Source organism: Empidonax traillii, unplaced genomic scaffold, assembly GCF_003031625.1.
Source record: "Empidonax traillii isolate 1590-97213 ecotype Southwest subspecies unplaced genomic scaffold, ASM303162v1 scaffold321:size1084243, whole genome shotgun sequence".
NCBI classification, from domain to species: Eukaryota; Metazoa; Chordata; class Aves; order Passeriformes; family Tyrannidae; genus Empidonax; species Empidonax traillii.
The window spans coordinates 38,000-53,080 of record NW_020955514.1 but is presented as its reverse complement, the minus strand read 5'-3'; the positions used below and the strand labels follow the sequence as shown (position 1 = coordinate 53,080).

At 38.5% G+C, this 15,081-nt stretch overlaps 1 protein-coding gene across 4 annotated transcripts in view; it reads right to left on the bottom strand.

The window, feature by feature from the left end:
* The window catches only part of FAM193A (family with sequence similarity 193 member A), a 44,420-nt gene extending 30,167 nt beyond the window's left edge, over positions 1–14,253 (bottom strand). For 2 of the 4 annotated variants that reach the window (XM_027891397.1, XM_027891398.1), the window contains exons 1-6: positions 14,183–14,253; positions 11,190–11,435; positions 8,722–8,888; positions 8,268–8,435; positions 5,966–6,200; positions 3,009–3,133 (exon numbers count right to left, since the gene is read on the bottom strand). In XM_027891397.1, coding sequence (XP_027747198.1) covers positions 3,009–3,133; positions 5,966–6,200; positions 8,268–8,435; positions 8,722–8,888; positions 11,190–11,279 — 785 coding nt within the window. In that variant the 5' untranslated portion in view covers positions 11,280–11,435; positions 14,183–14,253. Of the gene's footprint in view, positions 1–3,008; positions 3,134–5,965; positions 6,201–8,267; positions 8,436–8,721; positions 8,889–11,189; positions 11,436–14,182 lie in introns of those variants that run through there. The other 2 variants (XM_027891395.1, XM_027891396.1) reach the window with 1 other exon arrangement.
* Between the last annotated feature and the right edge of the window lie 828 nt (positions 14,254–15,081).

Genomic DNA, 15,081 nt, shown 5'->3' with positions numbered 1-15,081 from the left:
CAGTTCCAGCATTTGAAGGAGGTTTGTTACAGATTTTCATTGCAAGAGGATGCAACCCAACTTAAGAACCACACAGTCTTGTTTGTCACCTGGTAAAGAACTAAGCCCTTATTTTTAACTTGACAATTAAGTATAATGAAGAGCTGATCACGCAGACAACTCAGTAAGCACCAAGTTACAGCTGTTAGTGTGAGTTCACCAATAAATTCAAATTTGCTTCACTTTGTTGTTTTTCCCAGAACCTGCAACACAACCACTTAAGAAAGGTGCATAAGCAATTCTGCACAATAAAACTTGGGCAGTCTGCAGTTGGAAGAGTAGAAAAAGAAGTTTCAAGAGATACAGGTGACTCTCCTTATTATCAGCGCAAACGCTGTCAATTCATGTTACTAGACCATAATTTACTGCTTTTCTGAAGCCTTGCTGATATTATGCAATTATGTGAAAATAAATTACATGAAAATAGGACCCCTGCTGTACAGAAATCAAGAATTTGTTCTCATAACTGCTGCTGTGTGGAACTATTCTTCCAAACACTTATGCACAAATTATGTTTTAAAGTATGCTCTTAAGTTAGAAGCAAAGTAACTTAATTTAAAAAGATTTAGATTAGCAATGCAAAAGAACAGTGTTTACGCTTTCATTTTTTATTGTGATTCTGAATAAAGGTCAACAGGCTACTAGCAAGTACAGTCTACCCCCCAAGGCAAGTATAAAGCAACAATCTAGGTAATATTTCCATTCTGTAAACAGAGGTGGAATATATGCCTGGACTGCAGTAAAAAAAGGTGATAAAAAGTGTAACAGATACATAAAACTTAACAGGAATTGCTCAGTTTAAAATACCTGAATCTTACAAGCTGTAGCTGTTGACACAGCTCCTCCTGTACACATACATATTTTGATCATGAACACATGGTTTTTTGGACAACAGTATTTAACTGAAGCTGTGAAAATATCCTGAACACTGTCCCATCCCATATTGGGAAAACAAAGCAGACAGAGAAGCCCCAGGTATGAGTTACTTCATGACCAAACCCCAGTAAAGCAGTCTGTTGGATGTAGGAGGCATGTCAGTGGTTGCATGGAATCAAAAGCATCTCAGCCCAAGCAAGATATTTAACCTCTAAGAAAGTCTTCATATCGGCACCACCATCAGAAGCGCTGGACACTTATCTTTGAAAGGACAGGATTTCCTAAAATACTGATTATGAAAATACAGCCTTATGACATGCCATGGCTGACCTAGAAGCCCTGCTGATTAATCAACTCTTGCTAAGCTATGGACAGCTCCCAGAGCTGGTCTGCACACCGTGCAGCTGAGTGTGCCTCCCAAACCAGCCACAGATGTTGACTGGGTAGCCAAATAAGATCTAACACATTAACACCCTGGTAGTTTACCCTGAGCAGATGATCAGTTTCAGATGTGAAACACTGACACAGATGATATATCAGCTAGTAACCTCCATCCCCACAAGACTGTTGTCTAAACCTCCCTATGTGAACATCTTTTCAAGTCTGACATCTGATAAACATCCTTGCAACTAACCACAGCACACCAATTACATATTTTAAAAAAGCCAGATATACACAAAAAATTCAGTGATTTAAGTCAGGGATGAAAGAAAGGGCTAACACCCAAAATCTAAGCAAAGCTGAGATGCCAAAATGCCATTTCCCATTTCTGTTCTTCAGGAAGAGAAAGCAATGAGGCCAATGTTCTTTTGTAAAGAAACTGGCAACACCTTCTCTACAGCACACGGACGATTCTCTACTGACCAAATGATCAGAGGACTAGCCTGATCTCTGCTTCTTCATGAGAGGCCTTCCTGATGGAACATCTCTCCACCCACTTCCAATGGAAGGCAGGTTACCCTCCAGAAAGATTTCTAAGGGAAGGATACCCAATTCTCTCACTTCAAGACCAAGAGAACTCAGAAGTAAAATCCTGGGAGTCTACGAAAACTGACACAATCCGTGTTTATCAAAGAAGAACAAGACATACGCTACATAAACCTCGAAACCATGGAATAGGAAGCTTGTGCTGAACCTCAAGTTTCAGAAATGCTCACGTGAACCAATCTGGGCAAAACTGTAAGTTTAAGGGTGTTTCACATAAACTACTTAGTGAACACAAATCCACTGGAAAAGAAATTCCTACAGGAAGAGATTCTGACTTCATCATATGTATGCCCTGAAGGGAGCTGTCACTACAGTGACAACAGAGAAACAACCTCTGTTGCTCAGAGTTAAACTGCAGTGGCACAACAGGTAAATGAAAACAATCCAATGTTTTTGTTAAGAAAAGACCATAAATTTCACTGAGACCATTCTCAGCTCCTCACATGAAGGCCATATAAACAGTCCTGATACAGCCAGGATTGCTGGAGTAAAGGGATGGAGAGAAGCACTGTGAGAAAGTGTGGACATGACTATAGGATGGCCACAGAGGAAGACACAGATCACTGAAAAAAACTGCAACTGAACAACACGATGTTGAACACAGCAACAAAATTTGCTGTCTGGAGAGGGAAAGCTTTTAGTGCCAACCCAGTCTCGTGTAAATGAACTGAATAACTTATGAGGGACCTTAGACATCTAGCTGAGCTCAGCAACAATTAAGCTTCCTTGCCTGTTCTTGCTTTCCTTTCCATTACCTACCAGCAAAAGGAGAACTCATCAGAAATTTTCTTTATTCACTGTGAGCAACATCTCTTGCGACAGAGATCTTAATCAAACTGCTCCTGTACCATGGAAAATTACCCAAGACAATACCTTTAAAACACATGCACACAGAGCATAAATGTGTCTTCATCAGAAACAAGACTGAGAGGTCAGCATGAACTAATTATCCATAACTACTATAAAAATGTTTGGACTTAGGATAAAGAATAAAATTTCTATTAATAAATTATAAATTAGCAGAAGAATTTTTTTTTAAAACACTGTGGTTGCAAACATGGGTTTTCATTTCCCCTTTAAATTACAAAACAAAAGTTCAACTCTACCTTAGCTGTGACACCAACGTTGGCAAGCTGTTCTGCAAGAGTGGCTCAGAAAACACCAGATTTTCAAACAGATGCTTGTTGTGCAATTCCCATGTCACCTGAAATTTCTTCAAATGTTCATTTTCCTATAATGATAACACAACCAGAAATAAGCTGGGTTAGGAAAAAAAAAGAATTCAGTCCAAGGCAAGAATTTTTTAAAGTAGTCTACTTTCCAACCTACTGACAGAATTAACCAGCTCAGATCTTACGCAGTTTTAATATCCAGAAACTTGGAATTTAAGGCATTTTTAATGACTTAAATAACCACAGCTTAATTCCTCGTTTTTCTACGTTGTAACATTTTTTGTATTTGAGGTTATTTAACATGCAATTATATGTAACTTCAAGGCCTAAAACTTAAAACTACTACTATCATAACATAAAAATTCAAGACAGCTATAACATATTTTTCAAGTCAGTAAGTTTTCCCACAGAGAACCAGCAGTACACAAGTTTTCTATACCAGCACTCACTCACACAGTAGAATTAAATTCAAGTGTTCTGGTTCTCAGATAAGCATGTGGGCCTTATGAAATATAACCTCCAGTACCCAGAAACACCAGAATACCCTGGAACTTTTAAGTTTTGTTAAGCATAGTTGGTTGAAAAAAACAAACCAAACCCAAATGTTTTTATATCAGACCTAAAGATGAGACAACTGATATTCAAAAAAGGAATGAAGTTTTAAGTTTTATTATTATTTAAGAAGGATGGGTAGTGTTGGTTTTGAGTTGACATCTGTACCTCTTTACTATTTTATCTTCAAAATATTTCAAATTTCTATTAGTTGCTAATAATTTCTCAAGGGTCACTGCGACAGGTGGATTTTTTAAGGAATTTCCATATTATGCTGTGAACAAAACCATCAAGACTTACCTACAAAATCTTGTCTATCAGTTTACACAAAGAAATACCAGGAAGTTTTCCTCTCTAGTCTGCTATACCCTGTACTTGAGGGCCTTCCAGTACTGACCACAGTACTTGCTGTCAGTATAACCTGTCACTCCCTGGTGGGGCACAAGGCTTTGGTTCCTGCTCTTGAAGTCAGATGGACTCCTCTGAAAGGAAGGACAACTGTTCATAATTTCACTGAGAAATCAGTTCCTCGCAGGTGGAGGCATTATATGCTTTGTAGAGTACACTTCGTGCAAAGCTTTTATCTTTAAAAGGAAGGCTGCACTAAGTTTAGAGATCTTGGCTGGCTTTTATGTATTTCAGCTGAGAAGATTCCTTCTTCCACAGTGCACTGGTGTCTTGAGAGGAAACATCCATGCACGCTGAAAAAGCTTGAGCCTACTACCTGTACTGAAAACTGTGACATACTACTCATTTAATAAAAAGGTTATTTAATAAACCTAATAAAGGTATGACAAGACAGTATCCTACATTCTCACAGTTCAGTTTCTGACTGTCACAGCTCAGTAGAAAGAAGTTTTCAGTACTTACTGGGCTGCAGAAGGAAACGGACAAAAAAAAACCTGGCATATTATTTTGTGTTTTCCTATGCTTTGTTTTTTAGAAGAGGAATTTTGTTTTACTTTGAATTTCATCAGAAAAGGGGTAGATTAGGTACTTTAAACATCTTCTGCCTTTTCATGGCCATTATCTCAATCTCTCACACCCACCAAGTTTTCGTGACTACCAGTTCACAATAATTGCCAGGGAAAAAGCATCAAATGGTTATTTCTGATCAGCTGTGTAATTCTGGCACCAGTGGGATAGTTAACATTTGTACTGTGAAACATTCACTTTTCAGCTGAACAAGCTGCAATGCAAATCAACCTGAAGAGCAATCTTCTCTCAAGCACCTTGTTAGAAACTTAATGGTTATTAAAAGCAGACAATAAACAGGAGATTGCAGTGACCTCAAATCTGTATCTAAGTGATAAAGCCGGGGAAGATAATACAGACAACAGCAAATAAACAGCACTGAGAGCAGAAAAAGAACATCAGATAGGTCAAGTTTCTTAGTAGAAACATCTTCCTGCTTTGACAACTCAATTTTGGGTAACAGCCCTACTAATGACACTGCTTCCCCTTCATTTTATATCCTCACCTGTGGCAACCACAGTCTATTTTTTCCTCTCTTTATAAACTTAGACAGTCACTTTCAGCTAATTGGCAATAAAAGCCAAATTCACCAGTTTATCCACCTTTTTTTTCCTACTTGCACCAAGTTTGCACAAGAAAAGGAAGGTACAGGGTAAGGGCATTAACAAAGGATGCACAAGAAAGGATTATTAACAAAACAGGATTAATAACCTTCTCAGGCCTTAAATAGAATTACAGAATTTTTTTACTGTATTACTCACTCATGATGGACAATTACACAAGATGAAATTTTTAAGGCTATTTCTTATTTTATAGTTGGCAATATAATCCCAACTCTAATATCACTGTCAGTTGCTAAAACAAGCATTTAAGAAAGAACTTTAGAAATAATAGCAGATTAGTTTCAAGGTAAGAGAAAATCCTTTCAAGTAGCCATCCTTGATTATAAGTAAAAAGAAAAATTGGACACTGAAACCATTTAAGTTAGTGCTACTCACAGAAGTTTGTGTTGTTTAAACATGGTTGTCAAGAGACCATTTAAGATTAACAGAGAAGTGTTTCCCATATTTTCAGAGGCATTAACTAATATTTTGTAAATCTGCTTAAATGCTTGGTTCAGAGTGTGCCACACAGCATCCCACCTCTTCCTTTACAAACAAAAAAACAATTTCATTAAGTCACTGCAAGAGGTGCCTCCTCTACGCTTCTGAACACTTAAATTTGCATTTCCAGAATCTCCCCGTCTCCAAGGATGCACACAAAAAGAACCTGACATTTTATAAGCACAGAAGACCCCTGAAAGAGCCCAGAACAACTCCGGCAGCATCACCGCAGAAGCACACAGGCTGTGTCTTCAGTCTTACCAGGGTAACTAGGAAGGCGCTGATTGTACACGCTGCCTGACAGAGTGCACTGTATTCTTCAAGTAGGAGTGAGATGAACTGCTGTGCCTGGGGTGGCCCTTCTGTCACTAATGTTGATGCAACTTTAGATCCCAGGGACAAGTGTCTGAGCAGACGAACCTTCATTTCGAGCACGTATTCTCTAGCTTGCTGCTCCAACCGTTGGTAAAGCTGGTACGGATCTCTTTCACAAAGCCTGCATTTGCGGAATATTTGTGACCAAAAAGAAAGAAAGAAACAAAAAAACACCACACAAAAGAGAGAATGTCATCAACAGTTCTCATTTTCCTAGAAACTTTTACCAGCTACCACTACCATCATCAAAAATAACCTCAATGGCTAGGGTTTAGAGAACTGCCTGAAATCTCAGAGAAACACTCCAGTCCCCTACTCCTACACTGTGGGGACTGAGCTCCAGTGCTGCTCTAGGACCAGGATGCCTCTACACCTGAGGAACAGATTGATTTAGGACTTTACTAGTTCACTGCAACTTGTGAGCTCAAACTCTTAACTCAATTTGCATACAACCCTACAGGCACCCAGACTCTTCAGACAACCTTCTTCACAACTTCTCCCTGTTCTCACACGTGACAGGTTTTTGTCTACCAAAGAGAATTAAACACGATGGCTGCTTTGAAGCACTTTAAATAATTCAATTTCACTCTAGTCCTGTGCACAGAGTTTAAGCACTCACCTCGGGTTTTTTACAGCACAGGGAGGTGGGGAAGAAGCACTTATCCCTTTCTTAAGAGTTAGATGAAGTCTGCAGCTACTAGTCCATGCTCTTCCCTCACCCCTCACAGAACAGTCCTATCACACTGCCATCAAGCACTCCAACATACAGCAGGGACATTACTTGGCACCACTACGGAGTCCAGCTAAGAGCAGACACTCTGATTCTTGCCAGCTGTGTCTAACAGAGCCGAGCATGAAATCAGGAATTTCAGCCTTTTAAACACAGAGTTACTTGGTCACAGCATGGTCTTTGGTGTGCTACTGAAATGGTTTTATGGTTGTTTTTTTTAAACTTTCAACACCTACATTGACTAGCTTTGTTAAAAAGTACTGTGTGACATTAGCACCACAGACTGGCACACTGGTGCCTGCACAAACTGTATCCCAGTTTTATTTCATACTTCAGAGACCATAAGGAACTTGAGTGAAAAATAATTCTACTGACGTTTAGGGATTCCTTCTCTGAGATCCTGCTTCTGCCTTTGTATTCTAATAATCTCTCTCCAAAGTGAAAAATAGTTCTAGTGCAATCAAAGCTCCTGAGTACATACGAAAGGTATATAGTATATGTTCCCATTTCCAGAATTTTTCCATTGAAAACACATAAAATCAACAACCATTTTAGCTGTGACTCAGTTTTAATTACCCCCACATTATGCAACATTTGGACACCTTCGATTTCAAAGCCTATGTTGCATGTTTTAATCACTTACATAAACAAAGTGTGACTAACAGGCAGGCACACTATATTACCCTGCTTGTACAGAACTCATGTTCAAAACCAAACACTCAGTTTTTATACAACTGAAGTTCAAGAAGAACATTTCATTATCTATTAAGGCTGGTTCAGGTGTACAATCATACAAAGAGCACTGCTAGATGACTACAACCTTTCAAAAGTTTCTTTACTTCACCAGAATTCAGCTTTAACTAGAAATTCCACATAAGAACTACAGTTGGTCAGAGCTCAGTATATTAAGCACATAGGGAACCAAGGAGAACAACTATTCCTTGACCACACACTGAGTTAGAGAGAAACACAGATGATCCTCCTGGAGCATTTTAACAACTGCCACACTTTTCTCAAAAGCAAAAAACCCACCACTGAGGATCGCATTAAGCCCATCTTCAATTTCACACCTAGAGAAAAGCTACAACTTTGACTTCTAAAACAAGAAGAAGATTCTTAGAACACACCTTATCTAGTGATCAGTGAATATTTTTTTTTTTCATTTTTATAAAGTCTCTTCCAGCTGTTACAACTACAGTAAGGTGCAAGCACTTTTATAGCTCAGGTTAGTTCAACAAGATAAGATTTTCACGTAGGCCAATTCAAAGTTAACAGTGTCTTACAAATAATCATCATCTCAAGGTTTTTTGAAGAATAAGATTCTGGGACCCTTCCACAATTATACCTTTATATTCCTATTGCAAACAGCATACAAATTTAATAGCTTCCTGTGCATTCAAAATAGCATTGAAAAATCCTGCACAAAACAGAATTAATATTCTTTAAAGTGATATATACCTATCCACCAGCTCCTTCATTCCTTCTTTATCTGGTACCAACGACTGGTCCTGGTCATCTGCCAAAGGGGTCCCAGCTTGGCGATATATACACCGAACCATGTATCTGACTTCTGACCAGTAATTTTGAAGCTGCTGAGGTTCACGTTCAGGCTCTGCTGAATTTTCTCTGCACATCAAGACAAAAATAATTACCCTCTATTTTGTACACATCACACAGGTGTATTGATTCCTACTATTACTCTGGAAAAAAAAAAAAAAAAACAACAACAAAATACCTCTGAAAATATCTAAAAATGAGGTAAGAAACTGGATAAACGCAGCCATTTGTAAATTACTGTTACTGTCAGACAACCTGCATAAAGGAGTTTAAGCACACACCTACAAACAAGCCACAACACTGCCCACAGTCTGACCACAGCCACCACGCTGCTGAGTCTGAGCTCAGTTCTTACCGGCGCTCATTGCAGGCCTCACAGTTGCACGCTATGTCTGAAGGAGAGGAATTGCTAAGATCTGCAGCAGGAACTGTCTGCGCACCCACAGTTATTCTGCCTCCTCCTACAGATTCCTGCTGTGATCCACTGTTTCCAAGAGGCATGTGCAAAAGAAAATCTTGGCTCTGAAACAAAAAAAAACCAAACCAAACAAACAGATAGCCTTCAGTTTGTAAGGTCTGAAATGCTAGTGGTAATTCTTGGTGCTGCATATATATATTTTGGGGGACACTCAAACAAGCACGAAGAATTTATCTACAAGAAGCCTAATAAACGCAGGAGATGGACTGAGAAAACCAATGATACAGCGTTTCATTTCTAATAACCAAACGTATGTCGGTTATAATTATCACCTTTATGTACTTCAGCATAAACAATGAACTAAACTAAAGGAAGGCTTGCATCATCCATGCTTAATCATAAGCCAGTAGCATCTCTGCAGTCTCCATTTAACAGTATGTCTGGCTTTCGGAGTTTAACAATCCCTTCTAGCAAAAATCATTAAATCTCCTTGTTTGTAGCAGCCAGACATAGCACTCCATGGCAGTGGATGTGAGAAAGCTGCAGTCACTGGGAATGATGTGACCTCCTGCGCCCAGCACTGCTCGGCACCAGCAGGTGACAGAGACCTCTCGCCCGGGACTGCTGGGATTTTTGTCACCAGTTTCTCTCCCTCCTCCTGTGCTCCAGCCCCAGCACATGCCATCCTTCCCCCCTGCACCCGCCCAAGGCTGCCACCAGCTTTCTGCAGCACCAGGCAGAGAGCTTTCCCACAGCAGTAGCATAACTGAAAAGGTATTTTTGTGTCCCAAATCCTGGATCGGGATGCAGCCAAGGAAAAACAAACCTGCACGCATTTGCTACCAAGAAAATAACAAGAGCAACAGCAACCTGAACACAGGAGCATCTATCGCAAACCACTTGTACTCTGGCTTGCAGTGACTGGTAATACGGTTTTTTTATAGATCATTTTGGCTTTTTTGCCCAGCTGGCTTCTCAAATGTGGCTAGTTACCAAATCCACTTAGGTCTTTTTTAAGTCAAGCCTCCAGACTTAAAAACCACATTCACTGTTTGCTTTTAAAAATTCCTCTTTAAAAAAGAAAACAGTCACCAAATTAAAAAAAAATGCTGTAAATTTTTATTTCATCTGGAGTATCTATAACTTAAAATGTTTAGGGAGCAATTCCTGCTTTTCCTGCACTTGTAGAACACTTATTTTCTTTCTAATTCACTAGCAGAGCTTGTATAAGTCATAAATGTTGACTTATTTAAATAAGTCAATATTAAAATAAATATCTTTATTTAAATGCATTATTAATATTTAATATTAAAATATTTAAATGATTTTTGACTCAGTCTTGCTGTGCTTTGAACTCTCTAGGATGTGTTTACCATCTTACTACCAGTATAATTTCCTCAGATATAATCTCTTGATTAATGTTACAACCCTTGTTAATAGGAAGGATATCTGTAAACACAAGATGTATACAAGTGATATGCTCTTAAATTTTCCTCGCAAAAAACTATGTTGTGTGCTTTTAACTTGAGTTTAACAACATACACTATACAAAGACAATCTTTCTTCACACTGATTTATTGAAATAAAAATCTGTATGAGCCTATGGGCACAGCCTGTTAGTTCTCAGCAAGGAGATGTCAGCTGGAATCTATAATACTTCCAATTATCCCAAGTGTGTGGCTTCCCAGAACAACCAGATGATTTGGCTCTGCAGTGAGGCATAGTTTACTTCTAATGAGGTTTTGCTGGACCTGTCAATGAACTTTTAGTATCTTTCTGCTACACTGAGCACAGTTCTTACATGAAGCTGAATTCACGACTCGAAATATTAGCACCATGTGTTAAATTGGTGTTTGCAGTGCTATGAAGAACAGGAAATTGTTATATGCATACTAGGCAAAGTTGTGCTTCCTTATTAAAACAATATAGGAAAGACAAGACTGCAAATCTCAGAGACACAGGGAAGTGTCAGTGCAAGTGCAGTGACTCAAGAACACTGCTGAAACAACAAGGAATACTCAGATACTTTACCTCACAAAGAGGGAAAAACACACCATGAGCAGAGAGTACAGGAAAAGTGTAATGAGTAAGGTCACATTTTTAAGAGCAGAAGAATTTAATTAAAGGATGTAAGGACAAAGTTCGAGATCCGCTGAATTAAAAGGCAAAAAACCAGTAAGAAACAGATCTAAACCTTGCTCTACTTGAAAATCCAAAACTCAGATTCAGAACTCCTCATTTTTGAAACAACTAGCTCATTCAGTTCACCTCACAGCAAAACCAACTCAACATCTCCTAAAATGCTTCCTAAGCTTTTACAGTTTAAGTGATTCCAAAGCACAAAGTGCCATTCAGCCCATAAGAACACATCTTCTCAGTGACCGAACTGAAGTGCTTGAACTCACCACAAGAGATTGCTCTATTGTAGCGTGCCTCTCCTCCTTTTCCACTGTTCTTCGACAGTCTGGACACACCCACAGTGGAAGATGCAGCATATTGTTTGCTTTTGGAGATGTGGAAAGTGCTGTTTTGCTAGAATTTTTTATCCCGCTCTCTGAAAGCGAAGTATCTTTTCGTTCACTTCTACAAAGAAGACAATGCTCGCCAGTTGTATAGGGTGCCCTTTGGCCCAAGCCAAAGGTAAACGGTGTCTGCAAACAGACATGTTGATAGGTAACTGGTTATTGAGAGAATGCACACCAGAAAAACTTATTCTGAGATCTGAAACAAACAAACAAACAAACAAACAAAAACACATCCCCGCCCCAAAGAACAACGCACATATTTTACTAGTCATTATTAAATGGTGAATATTTGGAGTGTCCCAAGATCAAACACATCAGTCTCAATACCCATAAGGCAAAACTATGAACAGCCAGACTATGAATACATTCACATTTAGAAAAAGATGTTTTCAGGGAGCATGGACCACAGCTTCTCTCTCTAAAACAATTCAGCCTAGATGCAATAATCTAGTAAGTGAAATTAAAAAGCGATAGTACAATTCCTTTTACTGTTGTCATCATTACAGATAAAAAGAAAAATAGCTGCTCTTTGAAGTTCTGCGTAACCTCTTTTCTAATACTATGTGAAAAGAGACACTTTCAGCTACACTTATTACAAAATAAAAGTATAAATCAGTTTAAACAAAACCCATCGGTAGGGTCTTAAAATCCACTATCATCTATTAAATACTGTAGACTTAGTAACTTAGGGGGACAGAGACAGTTCAAAACCTAAACTCTCTTCCAAGATGCTACTGCGTATGAAACTATGGTTCAGCCACAAAATGCTGATTATTCACCAAGTCTGACAGTGAAAAACAAGTTGGGCAGCACAAGACAAAGAGAACCCAACTTCACCGGACATAAGTAAAACTGAGATGAAAGGAACAAAAAAATGGCAGAATCACAGATTTGCCCCATTATATTGCACCTCTGCCTTAATTAGCAACATCTATGCAGGCCTCAACACCATTAAATTCTTTTTCAAAGAAAAAGCAAAATTTAAATAAGTACTTCAAATGTCCTTCTCAATACTGCTCCAAGCTCAATACTAACAAAAATAATGCTTTAAAGATCTTGTAGGGCTGAAATGCACAAGAACAGGTGAACATTTCTTTAGGTCAAAGGACTAGTTCAAGCTGAAAGAGAATTCACTAACACTCCTCTTCACAGCAACAACAAATCAATTCCCTATTGCTGACATCTAATGAAAAACAGCAGAACATTACAAACTCTGATTTTTGTGTTCTTCACATTTGTAAAACTGAGAGACTCAGCAATATGGAAAGAAAAACTAATCATCCTTGACAGAAAAAAAGACACACTGAATTCATCTCCACAAGTATCTTCCCATCTTTCAGAAGTTCATGAGAAATTTAGCAAATTTAGTAAAAACAGCTAATCCCTTTACTTAAGGATGCCACTTTTAGAATTCACACCTAGGGCAGGAACAAGAACACCATCTCTCAAGCAGTCTCCTGCAGGTTTGCAGAAAACCTTCTTATTTGGAAAGACTCACTCTGCCCCCTGAAAGGCTGGGACTGACCAAATCCTTGGTTGGCTCTACAAGCATCAACAGATTTCTCAAGGTAAACATTCCTCTTGGCTGCCCTGCACTCAACTGCAGATCTTCTTAATGCCTAAAACCCCTGCATGGAGGAGGCCATGGCTGCTCACAAAAACCCTGAAAGTTTCCTTCCTAGAATAAATTTTTTTGAAGCCAGATTAAGTCCCTGTTGGAATGATGATCATAGCTATTGCAGGCAGATCCTTCTGAACATTATCTGAGGACATCTTCAACAAGGAGGAAGAGCAGAGGAAAACATGAAAGTTCAGAAGTTAGGACAATCTGACTCTCTTTTGCATAGGTTAAGGTCATGGCAAATGCACCCCAGACACACTGGAAACACTCCTAGAAGTTAAGATGAGGGTGTGTAATTTGCCTAAAGCTGCATCACAATTATCATAAAAGCCACGGCAAACACAGAAGGAATAACAATCTTCATTCTGACCAACTCACAGACTCAGGAAAACCCTAACAATTTCCCCACTGGGCCCATATTTATGACAGATATGAAGTTTAAATTAAAGCACTTGGTTCCTAGAGCACAATTGCACATCATGAATGAAAGTTGATCTAAGCAGTTTATTCCTAACAAAACTGACAGCTGGAACTTTGACAAAATCTAGATCACAAGCATCTCAGATACCTGCTATAGCTCCTTCATGCTAAAATGAAGCTATGAATTGCAGTTTCTTAGTTATTTAAAAGATGATGAATGCAGTGACTGTTCATGTGACCGTTTCACCAGGAGCAGGAGCAGTAAACTCTTCCTGGATTAGATGAGCTTGGAATTAGGTCACATACACATTTGTATGTGTCTTCAGTGCAATCAGAGCAAAGTGTACATTTTGAGAAAAGCGAGATATTTTTCCACTAGTCAAGCTTCAAAAAATGTGGGATGCATCTCTACAAGAAAACACCCAGTCTCACTTTCTCTCTGAAACATGTTCAGATATAACATTCATAAATGAAAGGTGGAAGTAGGACAAGTTCGAACAGAAATAACTGCATCTCTGCTATGTATTTAGATTTATTTCCAAGAATAACTTTATTACCATAAAACCATACAGATTTTTTTTTGAAGATCCCTGTGCAATTTCAAGCATATTATAACAATAAAATTTTACTTAAAAAAAAAAAGCTTTCATTGCTCTTTAAAGCTTGATTACTGAAATTATCAGAAACTGACTTCAGTTGGCCAAGTCCCAATCTCAAACAGAATTCTTTTTTTGAAGAGTTTGCTCCAGTATGTTTAATATTGTTTAGTATTTTCTCCCATTAGTAAATAATTCTGCTATCATATACGCTCACAAAATTTGCCCGTGCTTACCTGAGAAACACCTGTGAACTCTGATCCAACAGTACTGTCTGTAAACTGGGTACCATTTAGTGAAACCTGGAAAAAATTAATAATGGGTTGGTGACAATAGTTGAGTTTAATGCTAAAAGACCGTTAAAAAAATTACACAAAACCTTTCCCTGTATTTGAGGGTTGATAAAATAGCTTTTGAAACTTGAATGACTATTCGATTGTAGAGATGGAAAATTCCTTTTCTTTTGTAATAAAAGTTCCGCAGATGCAAAGTTTGCAATTTATGGATTTTAAGCTTTTGCATAGTAGCTGTTTTAGTAGCAACTCTGAGGTGAAAGACCTGATACAGGAACACAGAAACCTCATAAGCAAACTTACGTTTTTCCTTCAGTATTTGATTGTTCGTGATTAGCTTTTAAACTTCTATTGTGAATTGAAACAATTAGAAGATTTTTGCCTTTTGAAAGTCGAATACAATGTTACTCAGAAAAATATGCAGTATTAACCAGGAAGAGTATTCCACAGCAAGCCTCCAAAAGTCACTCAGCTATTCCAGAGCAGCAGCTTCCTTCCTGCCCCAGGTTTTAACTCCTACAGAAACCTCCCAGACCTCCTCTACTCCAGCATTACAGAGACCACACCAGGCAGTAAAGAAGCACCTTTTACAACTCCCAACTGTTCTCATACAGCATTTTTTGAAGACACTAAATCATGAGTAAAGTTAAGACAACACAGTAACTCAAGCCAGTGACAATGAAGAGCCCTAGATCACACCAACTTGAATAAAAAGCATTCGATTAAAAACACTGAGAAAGGGGGAAAAAAGTCAATTATTATATTCTTTATTTTCCTTCTTCTTAAGCAGTGGTTGAGCTCTGGGATTTCAGACATCATTTTACCTCATGCCTCTGTTCTAC